The following is a 23,800-nucleotide window of genomic DNA, read 5'->3' as shown; positions in this document are numbered from 1 at the left end:
CAAAGATAAAATTTTCTGTGAGTGTTTGTCGAAGAAATACCTACTAATTAATTTTCGTGTCTTTTTGTCGAATTTGATAGATCGGTACCTGAATGTATGTATACGTGTGCTATAGTTAATCTTCGCCATTGAAATCCATCATATAACATTACGTTGTTGTAAAAATACAAACGGTCTTGATCATTTCTAGTAAATGTACCTTGTAATGAATTATTCTATAATATCATGTGCATGGTCAGACTGTACTTAGTTGGTATTCGTTGGTTCATGTCTGCCAAATATGTTGAATCATCAAACAAAGAGTTATAGCTCAGACATATAGTTTTCATTTTTCCTTTATTTTTATTGTGTATGTCGGCTTTGTTGTACGGAAAAACGAAAGGGGTTTTCCTTATTGTTGAAGGCTGAAGGCCGTGTGATTACCTGGAATTGTTTATTTAGTCGTGCATTGTCGCGATTTGAACGCTGGTACATCGCTTTTCCATTCGCAACTATATTTTATCCTCGTATTTTGATATTTATAATAAGTAGATTTTTATAATATTATGATATCAACCGGATCATAGTTGTATCATTCACGTCTCTGGTTCATATCTATTTGATACATCTACATATGATTGTCACCAATCTATATAGTTAAAGCAATGCTACATACTTCAGTGATAAATCGCCTTAATCTCATACATCTGGTAGTTAGTAATATGAGAAAACGATTTGCAATTATGTTATTTTAGTTAGGAGGTATTCTTTGTTAAGTAGCAAGTAAAGACTACTTATTATGAAACATTAACATTGTTTATGCAGAAAAAATGTGTTATACGTTTAGCGTAATGCAAATTCCTAAATGTCTTAAAATAGATCTGGTATCAATTAGTAATGTAATTACAGTCAATAAATCAATTAAAAAAATCTCTTTCACAGAGATGATGTGTTCCCCATGAAATCTTTGACTTACCCTTTTTAACAACATAGATTGGTTATGCATTAATTTTGTTTGCATGTTATTTAAAAATTAACAATGTTCTTGTAATCAGTAACCGGATATGCATCATGACACCACCTTAATTAATAGGTAAATATATATTAATAAAAGTTAATGAAAAAGTCCATGTGTAGAGATAAAAAAAAAAAAGATAGACAGGGGTAAAATTCCGAAAAAGAACGAAATAAGTACACACGAATAGAAAAGATGTGAATATTTCACTTCATCTACATATAAAATAGGTTCTTTGTTACGATACACAAAGGGGTGCGAGGGATTCAATTAACTAACCTGTCGATAACTTTATTGTTGAAACACCCTGACTACTTTGGTTTAATGAAGGCGAAAATAACAGATTTCATCATTTCATCTCGTTGTTGATGATAATACGTAATTATAAAGACAATTGGTCTTTATTTGACATTTTGTCTTCAAAATGCCTGACAAATTCAGCTATTATAGTAAATGGCGCGTTCACGGTTAATATATTCTAAAAAGATAGTGCAAGTATGTTTGTGTAATTATCATACGTGCTAGCAAATTCTGGTATTCATCTTGTTACTAAAAATAGATTGTTAATCGATATGTTGTTATTAATAGATGAATCTAGATTTCAAATGTTCTAATGATTTTGTAAAAAATCTAAGGTTTGTTTGGGAATACATATCATGATCATAAGTAGATATAGTAGTATATTAGTGTGAACGTTTTATCAGTTGAATTTATCTGGTTGTTCCAATGTAGTATTTACTTTGTATTTAATTTGAAATACTGTATATACTCTGTCTTACAGCATCTTTTTTGAACATGTTAAAAAAAAAGTTAAAAAGTGTCTTTCAGGTAATTTATTCATTAAAGTTAAAGATTCTATATTTTGTAAATAAGAAGATGTGACATGATTGCTAATGAGACCACTTTTCACAAGAGATCAGATGACATAGAAATTACCAACTATATTCTGCCTTCAATAATGAGCAAAGATCATACCGCATAGATAGCGAAAAAGGATCCCTAAATGACAAATGTAAACCAATTCAGATGATAAAAAAGCAGCCTTATTTATATACAAACAAATATACGAAAAACAAAAATGTAACATCAAATTACAGTGTACTGAATTAGTTTAATTTATTGAAAAAACTTTTAGGAATAGCTGGTCCTCAATGCTCTTCAACTTTATACATTTTTTGGGCCTTTTTTAGATTTGGTATTTGAGCGTCACTGATGTTTTTGGAGACGAAACGTGCATCTGACGCAAATACATAGTTTTAATCTGGGTATCTACATCTAAGATGAGTTTATTTATGGTGCCTAAACCGTAAAGTAAATAAATCAAGCATTAATTATGTACCTTTATTACAGAAGAAGGCTTTAAATTAGTTACAGTCAATGCATTTGCAATCATGCATTCCAAAATATCATTTGGCTGAATAAAAAAAGGAGTAGATTCAGTAAGACCCCTTGTTGGCCCAAAATTATAGCAGTTTTACAAAATTGTTAAAATGTAAACCTTTAGTTATTTATTGGACAGTAGAATGCTTCTGCTACATGAATATGTGCTGTTTTTGACAATACAATGCACATATATCCGGTACTAGCACCATTAAGTCATGCTAAATTACTGAAATTCTCATAATTCTAGCATTTTAGTTAAATTTTAGACGGTTTTCGTGTAAAACGAAAGTGGTCGCATTCGTGTTCATCCTTAATATTGAAATGTAAGTTGTATTTGATGATAATACATAACATATATAAAGGTTGAGGATGAACACGGATGCGGCCACTTTCATTTTTACCAAAAACCATCTGAAAAGTTACATTTTTCGGCATATTAGGTAGATTTTTCATATTTGAGCTTGAATCGGATCGTTTTTAATGACTAAATCTGTTAGAATCTTTCACATAAACTAATTAATTCAAATAAAATAGACACTTAAGTGTTTAAAAAGTGGTCAAAATCTTTCGTCAGATGAACCTGAAATTTGAGTCCAAAATCGGTCCTTACCGGACCTACTCCTTTCTGTTGAATATGATTGTGTAGAAATAAAGTTTTTGGTAATGAAAATGCATAACGTTTAACATGTTTGACTATCAACTGATTTGAAAGGTTACAAAACAAAATATAATTTGAGAGATAAAGGTAATAGTAGTATACCGCTGTGCTAGTCATATATTGATTTAACGGAAACAAATCTGGGTCGCAAACCAAAACTGAGGGAAACACGTCAATTATAAGATGAAACAACAAAATAAATGGACCAGCAATCATAAGGAAACATGCTGAATCGAACCTGTTTTTTTGGCTGACCAAACCTTCCACTTATTAAGCACCCAGAGTATTATTTAAGATGAAATAAACCATAATGTCATTATTTTCATTTCCTTCATAAGATAATAATATGCACTCTGAGATTCGATAACATAACAGGTGATTAATAGTAAAACAACTTGAGATGAAACAATAGGTCATGGTTTCTATTAGTTTAACTAGTCAATACATAGCAGAAACTTTTAATGATTCGAACAGAACATGTGATGTTGTATTTGTCTGATATTTGAATGGCTGGAGATTACAGGGATACTCACAGAGCTCACATTGACTTCAAGCAGAACTAAAACTTTTCTACATCATATAACCGATTTGTTTCTATAAATGATGTTTCAAATGTAAGATAAAAATATAAATATACGCTGAAACAGATTTAGATTGTTCGATTGATTTTTGTTTTCTTAACGAATTATTCAAGCATGTTGAAAACAAAAACATGAACAAATTAACAGATTAACAATAAGTGTTTTCAGTCGTGCAGATGGATAAGAGATTTAACATACCAGCTCCTTTATTCTACCAGGGGTGATCTGAGCCGGATCACCCCTACAAAATCAGCCGAGATAGAGTTTCCTTGTTCTGCATGCTATCCAGTTTTCTGTAACATTTTGGCGGGAATGTTAAATTCACAATAAAACTTAGAAATATGTATACGGAAAAGGCTAACTTTCAAAATTTGTGTTGAGAAAAAACAGTGTCTATGATGGGATTCGAACTCAATACATTTAGCAAAAACTCCACAAACCATTACACCAGGACAACTGAATACAAATTCTCAGTATGGTAACATATTTAACTTACATAAAGAAAACAAGATAGCTTCCACTGGCAAATCGCCCCACTTTTTTACCAACTCGCCCCACATTGTTAATTAGCGCCCTACCTTAGAACTATATAAATGAAAACTGTCTTTGATAAGTGGGCTAAGGCGTCACGACTTTTATAAAAATGGTGGATTTTATATTTTTCAAAAGTGGGGCGAGTTGGCAGACTTTTATTCAATGGGATTTCAAACCTTTTCATAAGTAGGGCGAGTTGGTAAACAAGAATGGGGCGATTGTTTTAGAAACTGGCGATTTGGTGTTGGACTGATTTACCAGTGGGACGATATGACATCGTTTCATATTTAAACATCGTGTTCGGGGATTATAAATGGTATATATTTTATAGAAATATATTAAGTATATTATAATGGTTGTGTAGTGTCTAAACTACATTCTATCAATGGCAAATAGTTTTTCATATACATCAAACAGCTGTGATGCAAAATAGTTATCCCATTCGGATTTAATGTGTCAGTGTAAGATCGCCCTCTGGCCTTCAACCATCCGGGTGATCTTACACTGACACACCGCGTCCTCATGTGATAACTATTGCTGAACAAGCGCTGTACAAGTTTTATACTTGCAATCGTTTTCGTAGATTTTAAATTCGTTCCGAATTGACATTGTCTGGTTTTTTTTTCTATTAAATTACATACTAGTGCATGTAGCTTTTAAGAGCTGCTACTTATACATACTATAAACGATAAATAGTTTATCAAAGATAACAACAAACAACTCATCTGAGCTGAGCAGAAGACATCGATAATTACGCAAACATAATTGTAAGATCGTGTGAATGTCTTGGGTTTTATAACATGATTATACAATAATTATTTATAAAACCTTTTCCTGTTTACACAACATTGTAAAGCGGAACAATAACACGAGTCATGATTGCCTAAACATCACGAGACTTATATCTCATTGAATACTTGAATACTTGAAATGTGTCAGAAATGATACTTGTATTTTTTTGTCTTTATTCATTGTATTAAATTTGTTTATCTCATATCGTTTTTCATGCATGATATATACAAATTTAATGATGTACATTCAAGGTTCGGGAAAAAAATACTTTTAATTCATTTGCAACCTTGATGTTAAAAATACGTTTACAACGTTAGAACATTGAACTATGTATAGCTCTGTCATCTTCCTAGGTGATGAGATTTATTTTCTCTATATAAAATTGAATACAGAGTAAAAAAAGTTTCATTTTGAAAAAAATGGATTCGGTTTCAAAGTTTATTCAAACTTACATACACATTATTTGCTTTTTTGTAGATGTTCAAAAAGCATTATAATGTTAATGACTTGGTTGTTAATTTTCAACTGCGAAATAGATTTTGGTTTTTTTTTTATACCTTTAAAATAATTCATTAGATTTAACCAATCACATAGTACTTTATGTAAATGGTAAAGTTTAAAAAAAACTTTTTTGTTTTAAATAAAGGCAAACAAAATATAGTAGGATTGTCGTAAACTCATTACGATTTATTGACCCTGCCATTCATTTTAATATTTTGCAAACAAAATGTGCTATTCGTATGTGTACAAAACAAGTAAAAATAAACGAATCATTGATTTTAGGGTTAAATGTTTGAACTCATCAGTGACGCTCGAAACAAATATATGAAAACGTCCATAAAAAGTACCAGTTTGAAGAGTATTGCCCATCTAAAATTCCGAGAGGTTTTGTAAAATATGGTAGAGGTGATCTTTTTCTAAGGTTAAAAATCTTTAGTTAAATACTCTGAAAAATTCAAGGTTTTCTTGAATGAATGTTTAAAAATATAATGTGTTCTTTTGTATGAGAATTTAGGTTTACAAATATGTTTCGTTAAATATTTGTATTGTTTAGCCACTGCTTAATATACACTGTAAACACTTTACACATTTATAATATCTCCACTATTACATAATACCATAAATGGCCAAGGGACGTTACTATCTGGTACATGTTTATATAACGCGTTATCAAAAATAAAACTCAGCATGCAACGTTCATTTGTATTACAAAATAAACATGCATATGCGAGTATAGATATAGGGGTTTGTGCATTAATTCAGATTCAGATTAGACGAAGAAAAGAAAGCAAACGAGAAAAATGAAATCCCTTGTTAATGATTATGTATTAACTATATCGCATGAAATCATGTGTATGAAATATGTATGTAATGTATATGTCTTAGTATTACGTACTTGTATTGTGAAATAAACCATTTTCAAAGCCTTTTATTTCATTCAATTGTTGATTTCAGTTACATATTCCAGTTGAAAGAATTGTTTGACACATGCTTCTTGGTGTGATTGAAAAAGAACATGTGTAAATCGTTTTTAACCTGAAGGATTTATATTTTCAGTCTAAAAGGAGTCCGGCAGAAGTTTGGTGAGTAAATACTATTGCTCTATAAGTACCTGCTGACATAGTGAATCTTTATAAACATAAAATATGATATACATTGTTCATGTAAATAGCAAAAAAGACGTCCTTTAGGAGCATTCATATACGATGTGGTCATTACAATATTTATGCCAATAACTTGATAAAGTAATTTATAAATATATTTTATAAAATAATAAATCACGATAACAAAAAATGCATTGGTCGTGTTCTACGGTGGTCTAGGTCCTCGGTAGGCGTTGGGGTGGTGTTACTGCTATTTAAAATTTTAAAAATGTTTTTTTTGCGTTTTAAAGCTTCTTTTAAGCTTTTGGATTAGTTTTTATTGGTGGAGGAGGCCGGAGTGCCCAGAGAAAACAAATGACCTTTGATAGAAAAACCGAAAATCCAAGTCAATTAAGATTCGAGTCGAGTGCACCCGCGGTTTTCAAACTCACAACCTCAGTGTTTACTGTCTAGTGATTACAGTAGTACCTACAGAGACAACTAGGCCATCGAGCCCTCCTGTTACTGTTAAAAGAGAGGAGTTTGCGACTGTGAAATGAAAACATAATGTTTTACAAACACTCTATTTTGAAATCGTCCATATGTGTTAATATAAGGCAAAATATTAAGATATTAAACAAACCTTCTATTTTATGTAGCTGTAGATATGCTGGAACTATCTGAAATTGGGGTTATAGAAAATGAAATTGCCTGCAAATTTAGAGGGAAAAATATTTTAAAGTAAAATACGATTATTTTGTAAGATGTTTTTATTTTTGCATTATTGAAAAACAAGATATGTTTTAATTCGTGCGTTACCGGTCCTGGTATTACAGAAATTAAGTTTAACTTCATGATGATCATGTTTTATATGGATTGCGAGAAAAGAGGGAGCCAATTCTTTTGTTTAATATCCTTTCCATTACTAGATGTACTCTTTTACTATACTCCGATGTCTCACATTATTTACGGGTTTATAGGCTAACTTGATCCCTTCATATTTGAACTGATACAGTAATTATGACTACTTGACATGGTTCAACATTTTTATTTGTATGTACTGTCTGTAAAAATATGTGCTTATTTTATCTATTAAGCAGTTATTAAGGCTGTCATAAGGAAGATATTTCCATTCAAATATGTATTCCCTAGATCAACATACTCGTGTTGATCCTTTGTCCAACAATCGCACACATAATATTAAAAAACATCTTCTTAACCCTAACACTTTGACGGAAAGTTAATGAGAACATATCAAGCGTATTACCAATTTAATAACAAATATGATTATGTATGTTCTTTTTGTCTTTTATAATGCGTGTATTGTATTTCGTTAGAGACATATATCACCATATAGATAAAAGTTATTTTGTAAAAAGTGTATATGAATCTAAACTTTACTTGTTCCAAGGCTTTCTAGTGTGTCAAAAGTAAAGAATTATAGGTCAAAGTACCGTATTAAACACGGACCATTGGTTCACACAGAACAGGCAGCTAAAAAGGCAACCATTTTCGGTACCATTAAAACGTCTCATCCCGACAGGAATCTGATGTACAGTAGTTGTCGTTTATTTATGTAATTATATGTTTTTCTCTTTCTCGGTTTTTTATGTACATTAGACCGTTCGTTTTTCCGTTTGAATGGTTTTGCACTAGTAATTTTTTTACCCTTTATAGCGTGTTGTTCGGTGTGAGCAAAGGCTCCGTGTTGAAGGCTGTACCTTAACCTATGATGGTTTACATTTATAAATTGTTATTTGGATGACGAGATGTCTTATTGGCACTCATACCACATCTTCCTATATCTATATGAGCATTTGTTAGTGCAAAAACGTTCAAACAGGACAACCAATGGTATAATCTTAATAAAAAATAGAAAGGAACACACTTATAAACTACATCAACAAACGACAACTATTGAACAACAAATTCCTGACTCAGGATAGCTGCAAACAAATTAAGCGGGTTGAAAAGATTTAATAGGCGCAATTTTCACTCTAATCTGAAACAGCAGTGAAAGAATACTTAAAGTGAGTCAGATTTAATAAATACCGTCGCTTTTATTTCATTAAACCAAATATCAAAACATTGTTATATATGAAGTGTGTTTATACAATGATTAAATATCAATGAAACATATTTGCTTTATTGTATTAAACAGATCAGGTTAACAAAACTGATTATTCAGCAAACAAAACGTCTGCTATATCTATGTAAATCCGATAGGATTGTAAATTACATAATAGAGTTTGGCTTATATAGTTTGTTACAATTGATTTTATATTCTTTATTAGCTTTTAGTACTGATTAGAGGTAATTTTTGAATGTTAACGTTTATTTGAACTTTTGTTAGGTACACATACATGTAGAGTTATAAATCTGTGTGATTTTGGTTTAAAGAGTTTACATTCACATACAACGTGTTTGTTATTCAATAAAATCAATACACCTATCGCTAACGTTGTCGAAATCAATACACTGCAACCCAAATGCATTCAAGTGCAAATGTATGTGTGCACCAGACAATTACATATATTGTACATTGAACATTTTCTCATTTGTGGTAGATAATCTTTTGTCGTGATAGACATTCAAGCCGTTATACTGCTAATTGCAATGCTTTTGTATATGTTAAATGAGGTTTCGAGAGGTCATATTGAATACAGCAAAGATTTCACTTTTTTAAAGTAGGCAAAATCGCAAACAAACGCTGACGTGAAATTCTACTTACCTTTTTTATTGTTCCATTGTATTTTTGTGATTTCTAATGAGTTTTTTTTGAAAATATGTCTGTTTGGTTTTATTTTTTTTGCTTAGGTTGGTATTAATTTAACTTCAAATTAAGCCTGTTATAACCATCTGATTTCAGAATATGAATGTTTTATGATTTGAAAAGTTAGAAATGAACAGAAATATATGTTCCATCTCCGTTCTTTCAGATTTTGTTTATTTGTGGGTATAAGAGGAAGTTAAAGAGTCAACAATCAAATTTACACACAAATAACTTCTAAAAAGATATGGAAATCCTTAAAGTTATTTTTTGCTAGACAACATTACAGGGACATTACTCTATAAAATCACAATCTATTGTTTATGAATTACTAGACTGCTAAATGAACAAAGTTAGTCTTCGTCCAACTGCTATATACAAACACTTCGCTGTTGACATGAGTATCAATACTGTGGTAATTGTTATAAATTTTCTGTTTACAAAACTTTGAATTTACCGAAAAACTAAGGATTTGCTCTTCCCAGGCATAGATTACCTTAGCCGAATATGGCACAACTTTTTTGAATTTTGGATCCTCAATGCTCTTCAACTTTGTACTTGTTTGGCTTTATAAATATTTTGATATGAGTGTCACTGATGATTCTTATGTAGACGAAACGCGCGTCTGGCGCGAATGTGAACTTCCCATTTCGTATATGAACAATCCAGAAAAGCCTGCAAATGGAGTTTATATCTCCTTGTCGAAACAAGATGTCAAGGATTGTGTTTCCTATTATGATGTCCTTGATATGTGGTTCCTGCTCACAAAAGCTATAAATTATGTGTTCTAGATGGTGAAGTATAAGCCTTATACGTGTTACGCTCGCCATCACGAGTTGGTTTACCGCTATGAAATATCCGATTCACAAATAGATAGCGGAAATGTACCTTATGACAGCTTTTTTTTTTTTGATAATATGAGATTGAATTTCCCTCTTGAATCTTGCGCCAGTCTTTTACAAATTTTAAAATTTTCTAGTTAAAAATCGAAAAAAATAATACACATTTAAAAAAAAGGCTAACATGGTAAAGACTTAATTTCGTTTACACTATTGGAAAAAAAAGGGAATCTTTATTTGATTTTGTATTTAATCAACTGTTCGGTACATTGACAATGCATGTATCAATAATTTGATTTTGGATGTAACGCGTGTTCTGGTTTGTTGAAGTTTTTTTTATGGGGTCTATTTTGTCATGTGACCGTAACGTCATCAACGCTTTTTTCATGATCAACTCCTGTTTTAAAAAGTATAAGAATTGAATTATAAAGAATGACTGTTTTTTTTTTTTTTTGAATATTCGAAATGACATGAAAAATGCCTTTGTGGATTTTTTAAGATATAGACTAGCAATTGAAGTTACAAAGAAAATCAAAATCAATAATGGTTTGCTTAAATGAAAACGATCTCTTGTATCTATTTCTTTCAAGTAAACTTGTCAAAATACCCTTTTCTTGAATTTTTTTTTAATCTGTTTAATCATTTCATTATTTGTTTGATTGATTATTTTCCCTCTTGTAAAATTCCTAACATCAAATTATTCATTTTACATATAGATTCAAAAACCGATTTCGACTGTGAAACGTTCACAGATGATCTCAATTAAAAGCTGACTGAATCTTCAATGTATAGGGGCCACTTTATTGGTTTATATATTATCATCTTCCTGAATTCAATATCAATGACATTAATTAATTCAATGTCATGGTCACTGCATGAGGGCAACTATACTTACAAGTTGCTCATGCTGTTGTTGTTCGCTACTTATGCAAATAAATCGATCCACCTATTACGCTGTATTGTTTACAAATGTCTACCAGACAACAGTGCTCGACAAAACTCTACTTCTCATGAACCTTAACACTCCGAAATTGCATTTTATAAGAGCAGATTGAAAATCCCACGGGAAAATATATCGTTTCTTGTAATAAAGAGATACACCTTCGTGCAATTTTTTGTAATCTCAATAATCTGGTGCATCAATTTTTGAAATAAATTTCCATTTATTACTAGACCATTTGTTAAACATGACAATAATTGCATCACTTAAATGCATTTTGTCCGGTTTATTCCTGTTTCCAAATTTAAAATCTGCTGCAAATACTATTATAACCTCATTTGAACTACTAGCATATTTTCAATTATTTAAAAATAAATAACCTTCCATTTAATTTTCAGTTTTCTTTCAATCTCGTTGTATTTGTACGTATTAAAAAGCCTTATCAATTTTTGTTTTATACAAATAAAATACGACATTGTTTGTTATGTGTTTATATCGTTTGCAATCACTTACCTTTATACTATTAGTGGGAGATATTATGGACATGATTATGCAAATCATGATGCAAGCATGAAATTTGGTATATAGGTTGACTAAATGTTAATTAAAAAAAATCAGCTGCTTGCCATAAAAAAATATGTTTTTCAAAATAGCCACTGCTCATTTGGAAATGGCGTCATATCCAATCTGCTACATTTCGTAAATCCTTTTAAAGCTGTTTTATAGGTATGATCCGATGTAAGTTTTGATAAAATTTCAATTTAAGTTCCTAAAGTACGACAAAACAATACATACATGAAGTAAAAATTGACTATAGCGGCAACAACATATAAAATGCCAATTTTATCATTTTTATCAACTTAACAAGAGATATCAATGTCTTTGTTCAGTTTAAATGCATATATACAGGTTGTCTATCTTATAATTGTCTGAAAGTTACCAATACACAAACATGTACACGAAAGGCCTGAACGGAAGCATTTACAGTTACCCACACAGCTTGATTTCTTGCATTCAGATTTCAAAAATCCTGAAACGAGGATGCAACGGCAGCCAAAGAAATCCATTAGGTTTCCAACTGTCATTGTTTTTATTTTTTTTATCCAACTCGAGTAAACATCGACCTGTCGAATGTATAAGCCAGATGAGCCCAAACATATCCACCTTCATATTCTTCTCTTTTGATGTAATTCGGAAGAGAACCTCCCGTTAGTCAGAATAGCATCATAAAGCCGCTGCTTCCTTGCAACCGATTTAAATCGTCCCTCGTTAACAGCAAATGTTGATGCTGCAATACATGATGCAAACAAATGCTTCTATGTTATCAATGTCTGTGTCTGTGTTTTAATACAAAAGCGGGACAAAAACGTCCGTTACATCTGGGAATACTTTCCATGTATGCCGAGCTGACCTCTTCACTTTACCATGAAATGCAGACACAGTGTCACGTCATTTAAATGCATGCTAGAAAGGAAGAACAACTACACGAGGACCAAAGAAATTTGCTATGACATGTAGAGGAAGCCGTAGAAAGCCTTCATTCCTTCAAAAACCTATTCACAATTTGTCCGCACCTTATCTGGCAAGTGCTACAATTTCTAATACAACTACATCTGTGTTAGTACTACTTAAAATTACTTTTCACAATCATTTTCAGCAGCATGCTTATCATGGATAATCATCCGTGTATCTGTTTCTTCATTGTTACTAGGAGAAAGCTGAAAAGTATCCGTATTGAAATTGCAAAGAATACATTCACCTTGAGTACAATAAGCATTTTTATAAATCACTGAAGAAGCAATTATGTCGACAGATCGGTTTTGTTGTCATCTTTACAGAGAAAACTACTCCGAACCCTTGGTGTGTTACAGAACCAACAACTTTCCGTCTAGCACCAGTAACTTTTTATCTCGTCCAAGCCTTTAAATCATTCACTTAAGAAACATCAATTACAATGTCTACTCTTGGATACTTATCGTTGCAAGATTTTAGGTTAAAAGGCTTAATCATCAAAGATGTTGCCCCACGTGGTGGACTGGAATAAACTATTGCTGCTCCACAAACGACAAATGCGTCAGAATTTGGATCTGTAAAATGTCTCAAGTATACCCATTGCTGTGATTTAATACCACTGCTTAAATTGACATTCTGAGACAAAGACATTTTGGTTTTCATGGGAAAAAAATCTGTAGATCAAACTGACTACTTTGACAAGAAATTAAAGAAAATAAAAGAGATCGCAATCACTTTTCAGGTTCTTCAGCTTTGCTTTTGACAAAACGGTTACCAGTTTCATTTCACACTTTTTATAGGGAATTGTTCTTTTTTGTCTGGTTATAAAAAGCAAATTCTCTTTCGTTAAGCATTTGCTTTAAAAGATCTTCGTATTGTTTGGACTTATATATGTCTATAAATAGTTTGCGGATGCCCGAAATTGTTAAATCCATGTATATCATAACCTCAACAATGGTATTAAACAAATTCATAACGTCATTAAAAATCCAAAAGTGCTAAGTATAAAGTGAATAGTTAAAATGTTTTTGTAACATTTTTTGCCATGCGCAAACCCTTAACATGTCAAATATTCGTTTCTAGTATATGTGTCACATGAAAAGAAGGTAGTCACCAAATCTGATAATATTTTATTATAAAACAAGTCCAAAAGAAATCGTTTTCAAGACAAACATGTATTTTAAAACCTGGAAAAAAACAGCTATTTTAGAAAAGGTGGTGGCCATCTTCTGATTATTTTTTTATGGCCAGCAGTTTTTTTTCGTAAAAAGTATATACAAATGATGCTTCGTGTCAATTTTCATGCTTGTATCATCATTTGCACAATTCTCTTACTTTGCATGTTAATATCTTCCATTAAAAGTATATATAGTACCATAGTAAACATTTTGTATATATAAACTTCTGTTACCCTACTCTCAAACGTTGAAGATATACCGATTTCATGAATTTTTCGTATAGAAAATGACCGTTTACAAAAATATGTATAGAACACAGTTACGGCTAGACTTTCAAATCCATTATTTTTCTTCTTTTATAGTTTCTATAGATTGTGATTTAACACGAAATTCATGGGTTAACTAGTCGTAATAATTGATAATTGATTTTCAACAGACAACTTTAGAATTGTTAAAAACACTTTTAAATGATTAAAATTGTACAGATTTAGCTATTTATTTTAAACCATAATGGAACAAAAAAAGTTTTAATTGAAGATTGTACTTTGACCTATACTTGTCTACTTTTACATATTGTGACCTGGATTTGAAGTTGTGTTATTGGCACTCACACAACATATTATTATATGTATTATTTATCTTCAATATGATAATTGTGGTTTTATTGAACTTACGGCCCAATGACCCAATGCTAAAAGATTCGAGGTCTTTTCGACTGATATTTAATAAGGTAAACTGATATACAATTTATATCGCACAGAAAATGAGGGAAACAATTTAAATCATGTGACCATATATATAAAAATATCATACTATGGAAGCAATGATAATGTTGGTTTAAAAAAAACAATTAACGATGCCTTTTACGATTTGAGGAGAGAAACGATAACAAGGAAAACTGTATATGGAAAAATATTGTCCAAATTCTAAAGGGTTAGTTTTAAATGTTAGTTTTCAAAGTGTTCGGTACATTTACCAAATTTTGTTCATTTTAAGAAGCAAAATAGCATTTGTCTGGAAACATATATCATTTTACACCAACCTTTTGTTGCCAGCTATTTATTCGTAGACAACTTTTTTACTTGCTTGTACGTAAGTTGGTAGTGGAAATGGAAATTGGATTCCGTGTTATACACGGGGACATACATTCACAATCAGACTGCAATAATATTAATAACAGACAGAAGCATGGTATGAAAATGCAACACCTATCCAACATATACCACCACATATAGATGTAAACAATTATAGGTCACCTTATGGCCTTCAGTAGTAAACAATATCCATAGTAAGCTTGATGAGGCTCCGACCCGGAACAGTGAAACGGTCAATGATATCTAACAAATAAACATGTTTTTCCAGACTGAGTTATGATCTTGTACACAGCCCATTGATATAGGTCAGACACATCATACACAGTCTGTTACATGCCCGTTTTTCATTTCCACATGATTGATCTTCAATGTCGAGGAACCATCCGTTAAGAAAAATAATAAGATAGTCACGAAATATATCTATAAATCCAAAACCTAGCAAAACTTTATTCTTTTATGATGTAAAACATTGTCTTATTGAATGCATGGTACTGCTGCGTCGGTTCTCAGGAGAACGAAACACCTACCGTTGTTTTATCAATGACAAGCACACAACTTTCCAGGTTCAATCTTGATATTATTTAATTTTGGATGTAACGCGTCTTCTGATTGGCTGACGTTATTTTTTTATGAGCCCATAGACATAATTTAGTCATATGACCGTGACGTCATCAACGTTTTTTCATGGTTTTCTACGGTTTAAAATGGAATTTAGAATTAAATTAAAAGAAATGACTAATATTTTTTCTGTCTTTTCCAAATAACATAAAAAATGTGGTGCACACTGTAAAATAACCCGCTACGTGCGTTATTCAGTGTGCACCAAATTTTTTTATGTTATTTCTTCATAGACAGAAAAAATATTACAGTCATTCCTTAAGCAATAGAAATAACTAAGGTGTCTTAAATGTTCTCATTTACGTATTTGCACTTTTTATTAGACCTCTGTTGAAAGAACTCCGCAATTTATTTCCAAAATCCACATAGAGCAAGATATTCAAAATTCATTCAAGTTAGACATGATGTGTGCCAAATATGGAGCAGAATCTGCTTACCCTTCCAGGGCACAGGAGATAATCCCCAGAATTTGGTAGGTTCGTGTTGGTCAGTGTTGAGTTTTTAATATTGTGTGTTTGTATTGTTATTTGTCTGTTGGTATTTTCTTATTTAGCCCTCCAGGCGTTGTCAGTTTATTATCGACTTATAAGTTTCAATGTCCCTCTAGTGTCAATCTTCTCTTTTTTGTAAGGTTCATAAGTTTATCTTTCGTTAATTGATGAATAAAAGATCAATCAAGCTATCACATACGAGAGAATAGAGGAATTCAAATAGGAGCAAAGCACGGTACACCGGAATGTGTTTATTGTCGTAGATAAAAAAAAAATTAAATCATTTTCAATTCTCAACAAAAGTTTCCAAAAACGAACCTATTTTGATTAGGTTTTCCAATCTTTTTTCATAGACGCCTTTCCTATTAAAATATAACTTTTGTTTTTTTAAAGAACAAGATAATTAAAATTATTTAACTAATTGATGTATAGATGATCTCTAGTTGTGTTATTGTTGTCTGGAGAAGTTTTGTTTGTTATCGTCTTCAAATATAAAGTCTGAATTGAGATTTGTCAAACATTTGACTATAACATGTGGAATGGTTGGCCTATTTGAAAAGTTTAAATGTAGAGTTATCTTTAAATAAAGATTTAAAAGTCACACATGTCAAACGATCAGTCTTTGTATTCAAATAAATGTACATATTTCACAATAGCCTTATGAACTGGCATTATTAATGTCAAACTGTGTTACATTTGTTAAGTATTCATACATTGTATTTATTAAGTTTTAATGTGTTTAAATCAAAATCAAGGGGATTTAATTCAATCATTGAAAAACCAGTGTTTGCATGCAACACAGACAAATGCAAATGTAAAAAAGATCAATTGACATATTTCATATAAATGGATACCTCCTTATATCATTTCCATATAAACGTAATTGGAATGTTTTACTGCAGAGGTAATGTAGGGTAAAAGTTTATAGTATCTTTAATGTGTAGAAAAAGTGTTCATCTTGACATTTTTAAAGTTTACAGATCATTAATTGCTATTTGTAATGTAGGGTAAATTCATAGTATCTTTAATGTCTTAAAAAAAACTTTTTATCTGGTCATTCTTAGTTTTCCATTTAAAATTAATAAATTGCTATTTGGAATATACATAGAAGGGAGTTGGGTTAATCGTCACTAAGACATAATTAACAACACTAAGCCTATGTTCAAAATTTAAGCGTTCAAAAGTGACATATTTGTTTTATAAAGAAAACGACAAGTTGTTAAATTCTGTAAATAAAATATTTTTGATAAATCTGCCAAAATAATACTTGTGAACACTCCAGATGATGCTTGTGTTAAAACCTTACTGTATTCGTAGTCATTCGACGTCTAACTTTTGTAAACTAGTGAATATGAGACAAACGGGGCAAAAGATACCATAGCGAAAATAAATGGACAACTCCACGACTAAAAGAGAAAACAAAAACCAAACAGATAATAATAGTTCACAAGACACAAAGATAGAAAAACTAAAGATTAAGTAACACGAAACCTCACCAAAACTGGGGGTAATCTTAGGTGCTTTGGAAGGGTAAGCAGATCCTGTTTCACATGTGGTATCCGTTGTGTTGCTAATATTATTGCAAACTCAGTAAACAGTATAATTCGGTAGATCAAAGTCGTGAAAAGGGATGGGGATCGTAGTTAACAAACAAACAAGGCAACAAACAAAATCTATATGTATCTCCCTCTATGAATGCATCGCTTATATGATACCATTTCTTATTAGAAAACAATTACGAATGATGAATCTATACCTATTTCAATAATTTTGCAGAATACATTGAACAACAGACTTTCCTATTAAAACCATCAATTAAATGTTTTATATTACAACGAACAAAACACTTTAAATCGTTATTATATGATGTTCGAGTTTTGTTTGTGACGTTTGCCTTTGTTAAATTGCAATTGTCTTTTCATACTTTAAATATGAAGTCTGCATGGCAATTTGTGACATGTCTAAGTAAAACATTTGGAAAGTTTTATATGTTTGAAAAGTATTGATACTGGGGATTCATTAATAATAGCTAGATACTAACTTTTTTGGATTTCGTGGGTACAGGGGAACCACAAATTTGAATGTTCAATGGATTACAAATTTTCTAAAGGGATGTATGTAGACTTAGCCAAAATCACGAAATTAAATATGCACGAATCTGCAAGTTTTCCTCAATCCACGAAAATTGGTACCCACGTAAATAAATTAATCCAAAGTATACATGGTACAGAGTCTTTCAGTATAGATGTTGAATGACACATTTCTTAACAACTAATGTCAAACGATCTAAATATAGCTGCACATATTTCAAAATAGCCATATGAACTGGCATTTTTAATGTCAAAATGTGCAACATCAATTTAGAATGCAGAAATTAAGTTTGAAACGCGTTTAAATCCAAATCAAGTGCAATTTGTTTAATCATTCAGAAACCTGCTGTTGTATGCATGCACGCCACGTGCATTTCGTTTAATGATGCAAAAATCTATTTTTATTAACATTCATGCGATACATACAAATACAATTGTGAAAGAGATCAAACGGTATATTTCAAAAAAATGGACACCTTTTCGTATAATTTTCATGTACACCTGACAAATAATAGGCAGGTTTTACCACAAAAGTAATTTAGGCTTAATGTACCTATCATGTCTTTTATCATACTTTAAATCTTCTCATTTTTAATACATCCAATTTAAATAAGTTCAATTGGCATTTCATTATGAATAAAAGAGGCGTGGGGTAAATGTCGATAAGATACAGTTATCAAAAATCCATCTATGAGGGTGGTAAAGGTTTTTTCTCGTGCAACGTGTTTTGCCATTTTTATTTCATGTGCAGCCGTGACAAATGTTTGTTCTTCATCGTGTTCCGTGAAATCAGTAAAACGATCAGCGTGGAAAACACTTTTAAATGTTCGTTAATCGTTATATGGCAATGTTATTTCGCTTTCTTCCGTGCAGATACCCCCACCCCTTTATGGCCCTCATCTCTACATTGAGTGTTCTATAATGTGTTTAAAAGTTTTCGATCAATCAAACATAATCCAAACTTCTGATAATTGTTCATTTACTAACTAACGTTAACATTATCATTCATTATATTGAAATAATAAAATGGATTTGTAGACTAATCAAGATATGTTTGCTTATCTACGGCTTGCGTTAATCTCTCTACAAACGAAATGATTCAAAAGAATATCGACGTAAATGTTTGTTAACTGTATATTTAGACGAGAGAAACTGCATGACTGTGTTGTTACTTATTTTGAAACAAAAGCATTGATCGATCCGCTAATATTATTTGATGTTTGCGCTGTAATTGATTGTCTATATATAATTCCCCATATTCTATGGTTTAGTTGTATAATTAAAGACCTTTAACATTAATTACAATTCAATAAATGGAATGTGTATGCATTGTACAGAATAAAATAGAAGTAGGAAGATGTGGTATGATTGCAAACAATACAAATATCAGATATATGTTAAACAGACTAAATCTGACTGTACAACTGAACAATTACCAAATATAAAAGTATTAGAAGCAATAAAGACCCCCGACAAATATGTCACACATTAGTTTTAATATTTTTTTTCTAACTTACAGATTTCTTTAGCAGATAACACAAAGTAGTTGTAACTTCATGTTCATGTTATTTCAATATATGTTTGAACAACTTACTTTATCTTTAATAATAAAAATTAAATCAAATTATCTTAAGAAAAAAACAACATTTTTAATTCAGGTGATCGAACACTATAATGTTAAAAGTGTTATATACAAATAATCTATGTACACAAAGTTTCACAGTAGCCAATGGAAAATTATAATATCAATAGTGTGCTATATGTACACAGGTTTTACAGTAGCCAATAACAAATTCGGTTAATACAGGTGTTACTGTTGTGTACGATGAATGAACCTCTATTATAAATGAGAGTTGTCAACAATTTGTCTTATTGTACACATTATCATTTCATTTAGATTCAACTTATCTGCAATAGAGTCAAGATGGGAGAAGGTGGTCATGTTAAAGAAAAAGGAGGAATAAAAAAACGAGAGACTTGGAGTAGACGTTTTGACTTTTTGTTAGCATGTATAGGATTTTCTGTGGGACTTGGTAATGTTTGGCGCTTTCCTTATTTGTGTTACAAGAACGGCGGGGGTAAGTACAGTACTGTTTAACAGGTACTTGTTTTAACAAATTATGAATTAAACAGTGATGCTTATTTAAAAGTAGAGATGCCTTTTAATTAAAAAATTACCAATGAAGTTAACAGTTTTGAACCATGTCTGGATGTAGATATTTGATAATTTAACATGTAACTGTAATTATTCTTATTTCATTACATACTTTTGAGTTGTAAAAAAGATAACGAAGTAACGAACACTATAATTTTGCTATGAAACTATGAAAAAAAATCCAAAATCAAATGGCATCGTAGTAACAGCATAAACGTTTTCACATATTTCTTGATTTGTTTGATAAATTCACACTTGTAAATGCAATTTGAAAAAAAAGCTATGTTGTAACTTTGAATACTATGTTTTAAGATGTTTAATGTTTAGCATTACTTAATATTGTAAAAATGATTACTGCATAAGAAAATGCATGTACTGAGATAAGAGTATGACTGCTGGTATTCATTTGTTTGATGTGTTAGAACTTTTGGTTTTGCCATTTGATTAGGGACTTTCTTTTTATGAATTTTCTCGGATTTTAGTATTTTTGTGATGTGATATTTTTGTATCTATATTAATTTCATGATAATGATATAAAATCTGACTCAGGATATATATTCTTTCACTTAATCAACCGAACAGTACAACAATATCACGTGGTTATAATGGCAAATCCAATACATGTGTTTACCTCGCTAAGTAGTTAATGCATTCACATATGATACTACTGCTAGTGGGTTGTTATTCTCACCGGGTTATATCAGCTTTGTGGTCAGTACTTCGCAACTGACATCATTTGTAACCTATATCTATTTGTCATTCATAAACTGCCTCAGAGAAAGTTGACCGTTGATGAATTTGTATACATTGCTGGTGTCATGTGTGTAGTACATTCTTTAAGGTTATAGCGTTTTTAGTACTTATAAGCTGGCTTATTAATGTTTAGATTTGAGCTTGATCGATGAATTTATATTCATTACGCACCTTAGACGTACAAGATTTATAAAAGTGTTCATTTCATTCAATATGAATCTGATTATAACATATTTGTTATTCATTTAACGATATTTAATCTATCCTTCCTTATGTAAAATACTGATTTTCCGTATTCGGTTACATCAGATAATGAACAAATTATAAAAGTAACAACATTAGTAAAAAACAAAACATAACCAACCGCAAAAATTCAAATAAAACAGGTGTTAAGAATGCCGGATTTTCAATATATTATGTCGTTTACACTCATGTAAAGATATATTTGAAACATAGCGTGAATCCATTGATAATAGAAATTAAAAAAAAGGAAAACCTAAAGTAAGTGTTGTGCACATGTTTCAATGTTGAACCGTCCTTGTTTGAGCGTCTAACCTGTATCTCATATGCAAGTTTTATTTCAATGGTAATTTATATATTTTTTTAAGAATTACTATACTTATAATGAAATTCGTTAGCTGTAAATGTAAATTATTTGAATTGCAATTATTCACGTGCGGCTATAATTAAAACTCGACATCCTTGAATCTTGGCAAATCTGGACTTAATAAACCAACTTTAATGATATTTGTTTTGCTTGCAACTGTATGTTCACATGTTACTATTGTTTCATATCAAATATTTCGTATACGAATTTTGTATTTACAGGAGCTTTTATGATTCCCTACTTTATATGTTGCATTGTGGGCGGAATACCATTGTTTTATTTAGAAGTATGCGTTGGGCAATTCATGGGCGTTGCTGGCCTAAATGCATGGAAAATATGTCCAATATTTCAAGGTAATTTTGAGAATTTATTAAAAAAAAACCAGCTTTAATGAACCTTTCTGTCTTAGTATTTATGCAATTTTTTACCCTCCACCCTGTAAATTTAGTTAATTATGTATAACTTTTCTTTTTGCTTATAATGAAATATTAGATATTTTTTAAGTATCGGATCAGGTATATGTTTCATAAATTTGTAACCAGTGTAATGGAATACTTATCTATCCAAGATATTGGATTTTAATATATTCAAGATATTACATATTTGTCTATTCAAGATACGAAATAGTTGTCTATTTAAAATATGAAATAGTCTATTAAAAATATGAAATACTTGTAAAAAAACCTTTTGTATTGATGCCCGAATTAAATTAAGTCGATTAAGTGAGATGCATTGCCTTTAAATAGCGTCTTAAACTTCTATGTTTTTCTTTTTTGTTAGGGATAGGAATAGCGTCAACCATCATCATGTTTTTCTCCAATACGTTTTTCAACGTTATCATGGCATGGGCTTTCTACTATTGGTTTAGTTCCTTTACAAGTGAATTACCATGGGCCAGCTGTGGTCACGAATGGAACAAAAACTGCAAAGATTATACAAAAGAAGATGGAAACTTTACAAATTCAAGTATGCATAATGATGAAATGGGAAACATCACTATTCCCTTTCTTTCTGCTTTGAAAAATACATCAAACCAGCTGTTTTCGGATCCGGTTACAGAATTCTGGGAGTGAGTGTTTATATTTCTGCTATATTAACCTATTAATAATAAGTATTATTGTATGATTTTTAATTTTAGTTACTCGTGTATAATTCGGAGTTTAGTATGACGTCTATTATCACTGAACTAGTATACATATTTGTTTAGCGACCAGCTGAGGGACGCCCCGGGTGCAGGATTTTTCGCTACATTGAAGACATATTGGTGGCCTTCGTCTGTTGTCTGCTCTATGGTCGGGTTGTTGTCTCTTTGGCACAATTCCCATTTCCATTCTCGATTTTATTATTTGATAGAATCGATTTTTTTCATGATTTTCAAGAGCCCAAAGTAGTGATACATACGAATTAAAAAAAAAGAATTATAGTCTATGTCAAACGCGTCCTTCTAAAACAAAAAAATATACACTGCATTTCATACTTTATATATCTTGACAAATAATATATCTCACTCAAATAATTGATATCTGCTTTTATAGTTCAATGATTCAAAATCAACGCAATGCGTTCTTGTTGATAAAAAATATAATAACTTTTTCAGAAATAAAGTCCTAGGAATTTCAGATGGTATTGATCAGCCAGGAGCTATAAAATGGGATATTTGTTTATGCTTGTTATTTGCCTGGATCGCCGTATATCTATGTATATGTAAAGGTATAAAGTCTTCCGGAAAGGTATGTAGATCTATAATCTTGATCGTCATAGTGATGTGTCATCTTGATCTCTAGATTGAACTATCATCTTGATCTTCATAGTATACTGTAATTTTGATCTTCATAGTATACTTTCATCTTGATCTCCATAGTATACAAACATCTTGATGTTCATACTTGGTATACTATAATGTTGATCTTAATTATGTTGATATCATCTTGCTTCTCATACTGTTCTTCTATCTTGCTTCTCAAACTGTTCCTCATCTTGACGATCATACTATACTATCATCTTTATTTTCGTACTCTACTGTAGACAAAAAAAAGGTGAATCTGCAGTAGATATAAGGCAGCCAGAACTCGGGTTTAAGTCGTATGAGACATAAATCTGTAGTAGATATAAGGCAGTTATAACTCGGGTTTAAGTCGTATGAAGGTGAATCTGTAGTAGATATAAGGCAGTTAGAACTCGGGTTTAAATCGTATGAGACATAACTGTAGTAGATATAAGGCTGTCAG

At 31.0% G+C, this 23,800-nt stretch overlaps 1 protein-coding gene across 3 annotated transcripts in view; it reads left to right on the top strand.

The window, feature by feature from the left end:
• Positions 1–23,800, top strand: part of LOC139499541 (sodium- and chloride-dependent taurine transporter-like) — a 57,558-nt gene that overhangs the window by 18,342 nt on the left and 15,416 nt on the right. For 2 of the 3 annotated variants that reach the window (XM_071288262.1, XM_071288263.1), the window contains 5 exons: positions 6,398–6,525; positions 19,955–20,135; positions 21,794–21,925; positions 22,353–22,641; positions 23,170–23,302. In XM_071288262.1, coding sequence (XP_071144363.1) covers positions 19,982–20,135; positions 21,794–21,925; positions 22,353–22,641; positions 23,170–23,302 — 708 coding nt within the window. In that variant the 5' untranslated portion in view covers positions 6,398–6,525; positions 19,955–19,981. The remainder of the gene's footprint in view (positions 1–6,397; positions 6,526–19,954; positions 20,136–21,793; positions 21,926–22,352; positions 22,642–23,169; positions 23,303–23,800) is intronic. The other variant, XM_071288264.1, reaches the window with a different exon arrangement.

The sequence above is a fragment of the Mytilus edulis genome, chromosome 12, assembly GCF_963676685.1.
Source record: "Mytilus edulis chromosome 12, xbMytEdul2.2, whole genome shotgun sequence".
Taxonomy (NCBI): domain Eukaryota; kingdom Metazoa; phylum Mollusca; class Bivalvia; order Mytilida; family Mytilidae; genus Mytilus; species Mytilus edulis.
This window is presented reverse-complemented; position numbering and strand designations above follow the sequence as displayed.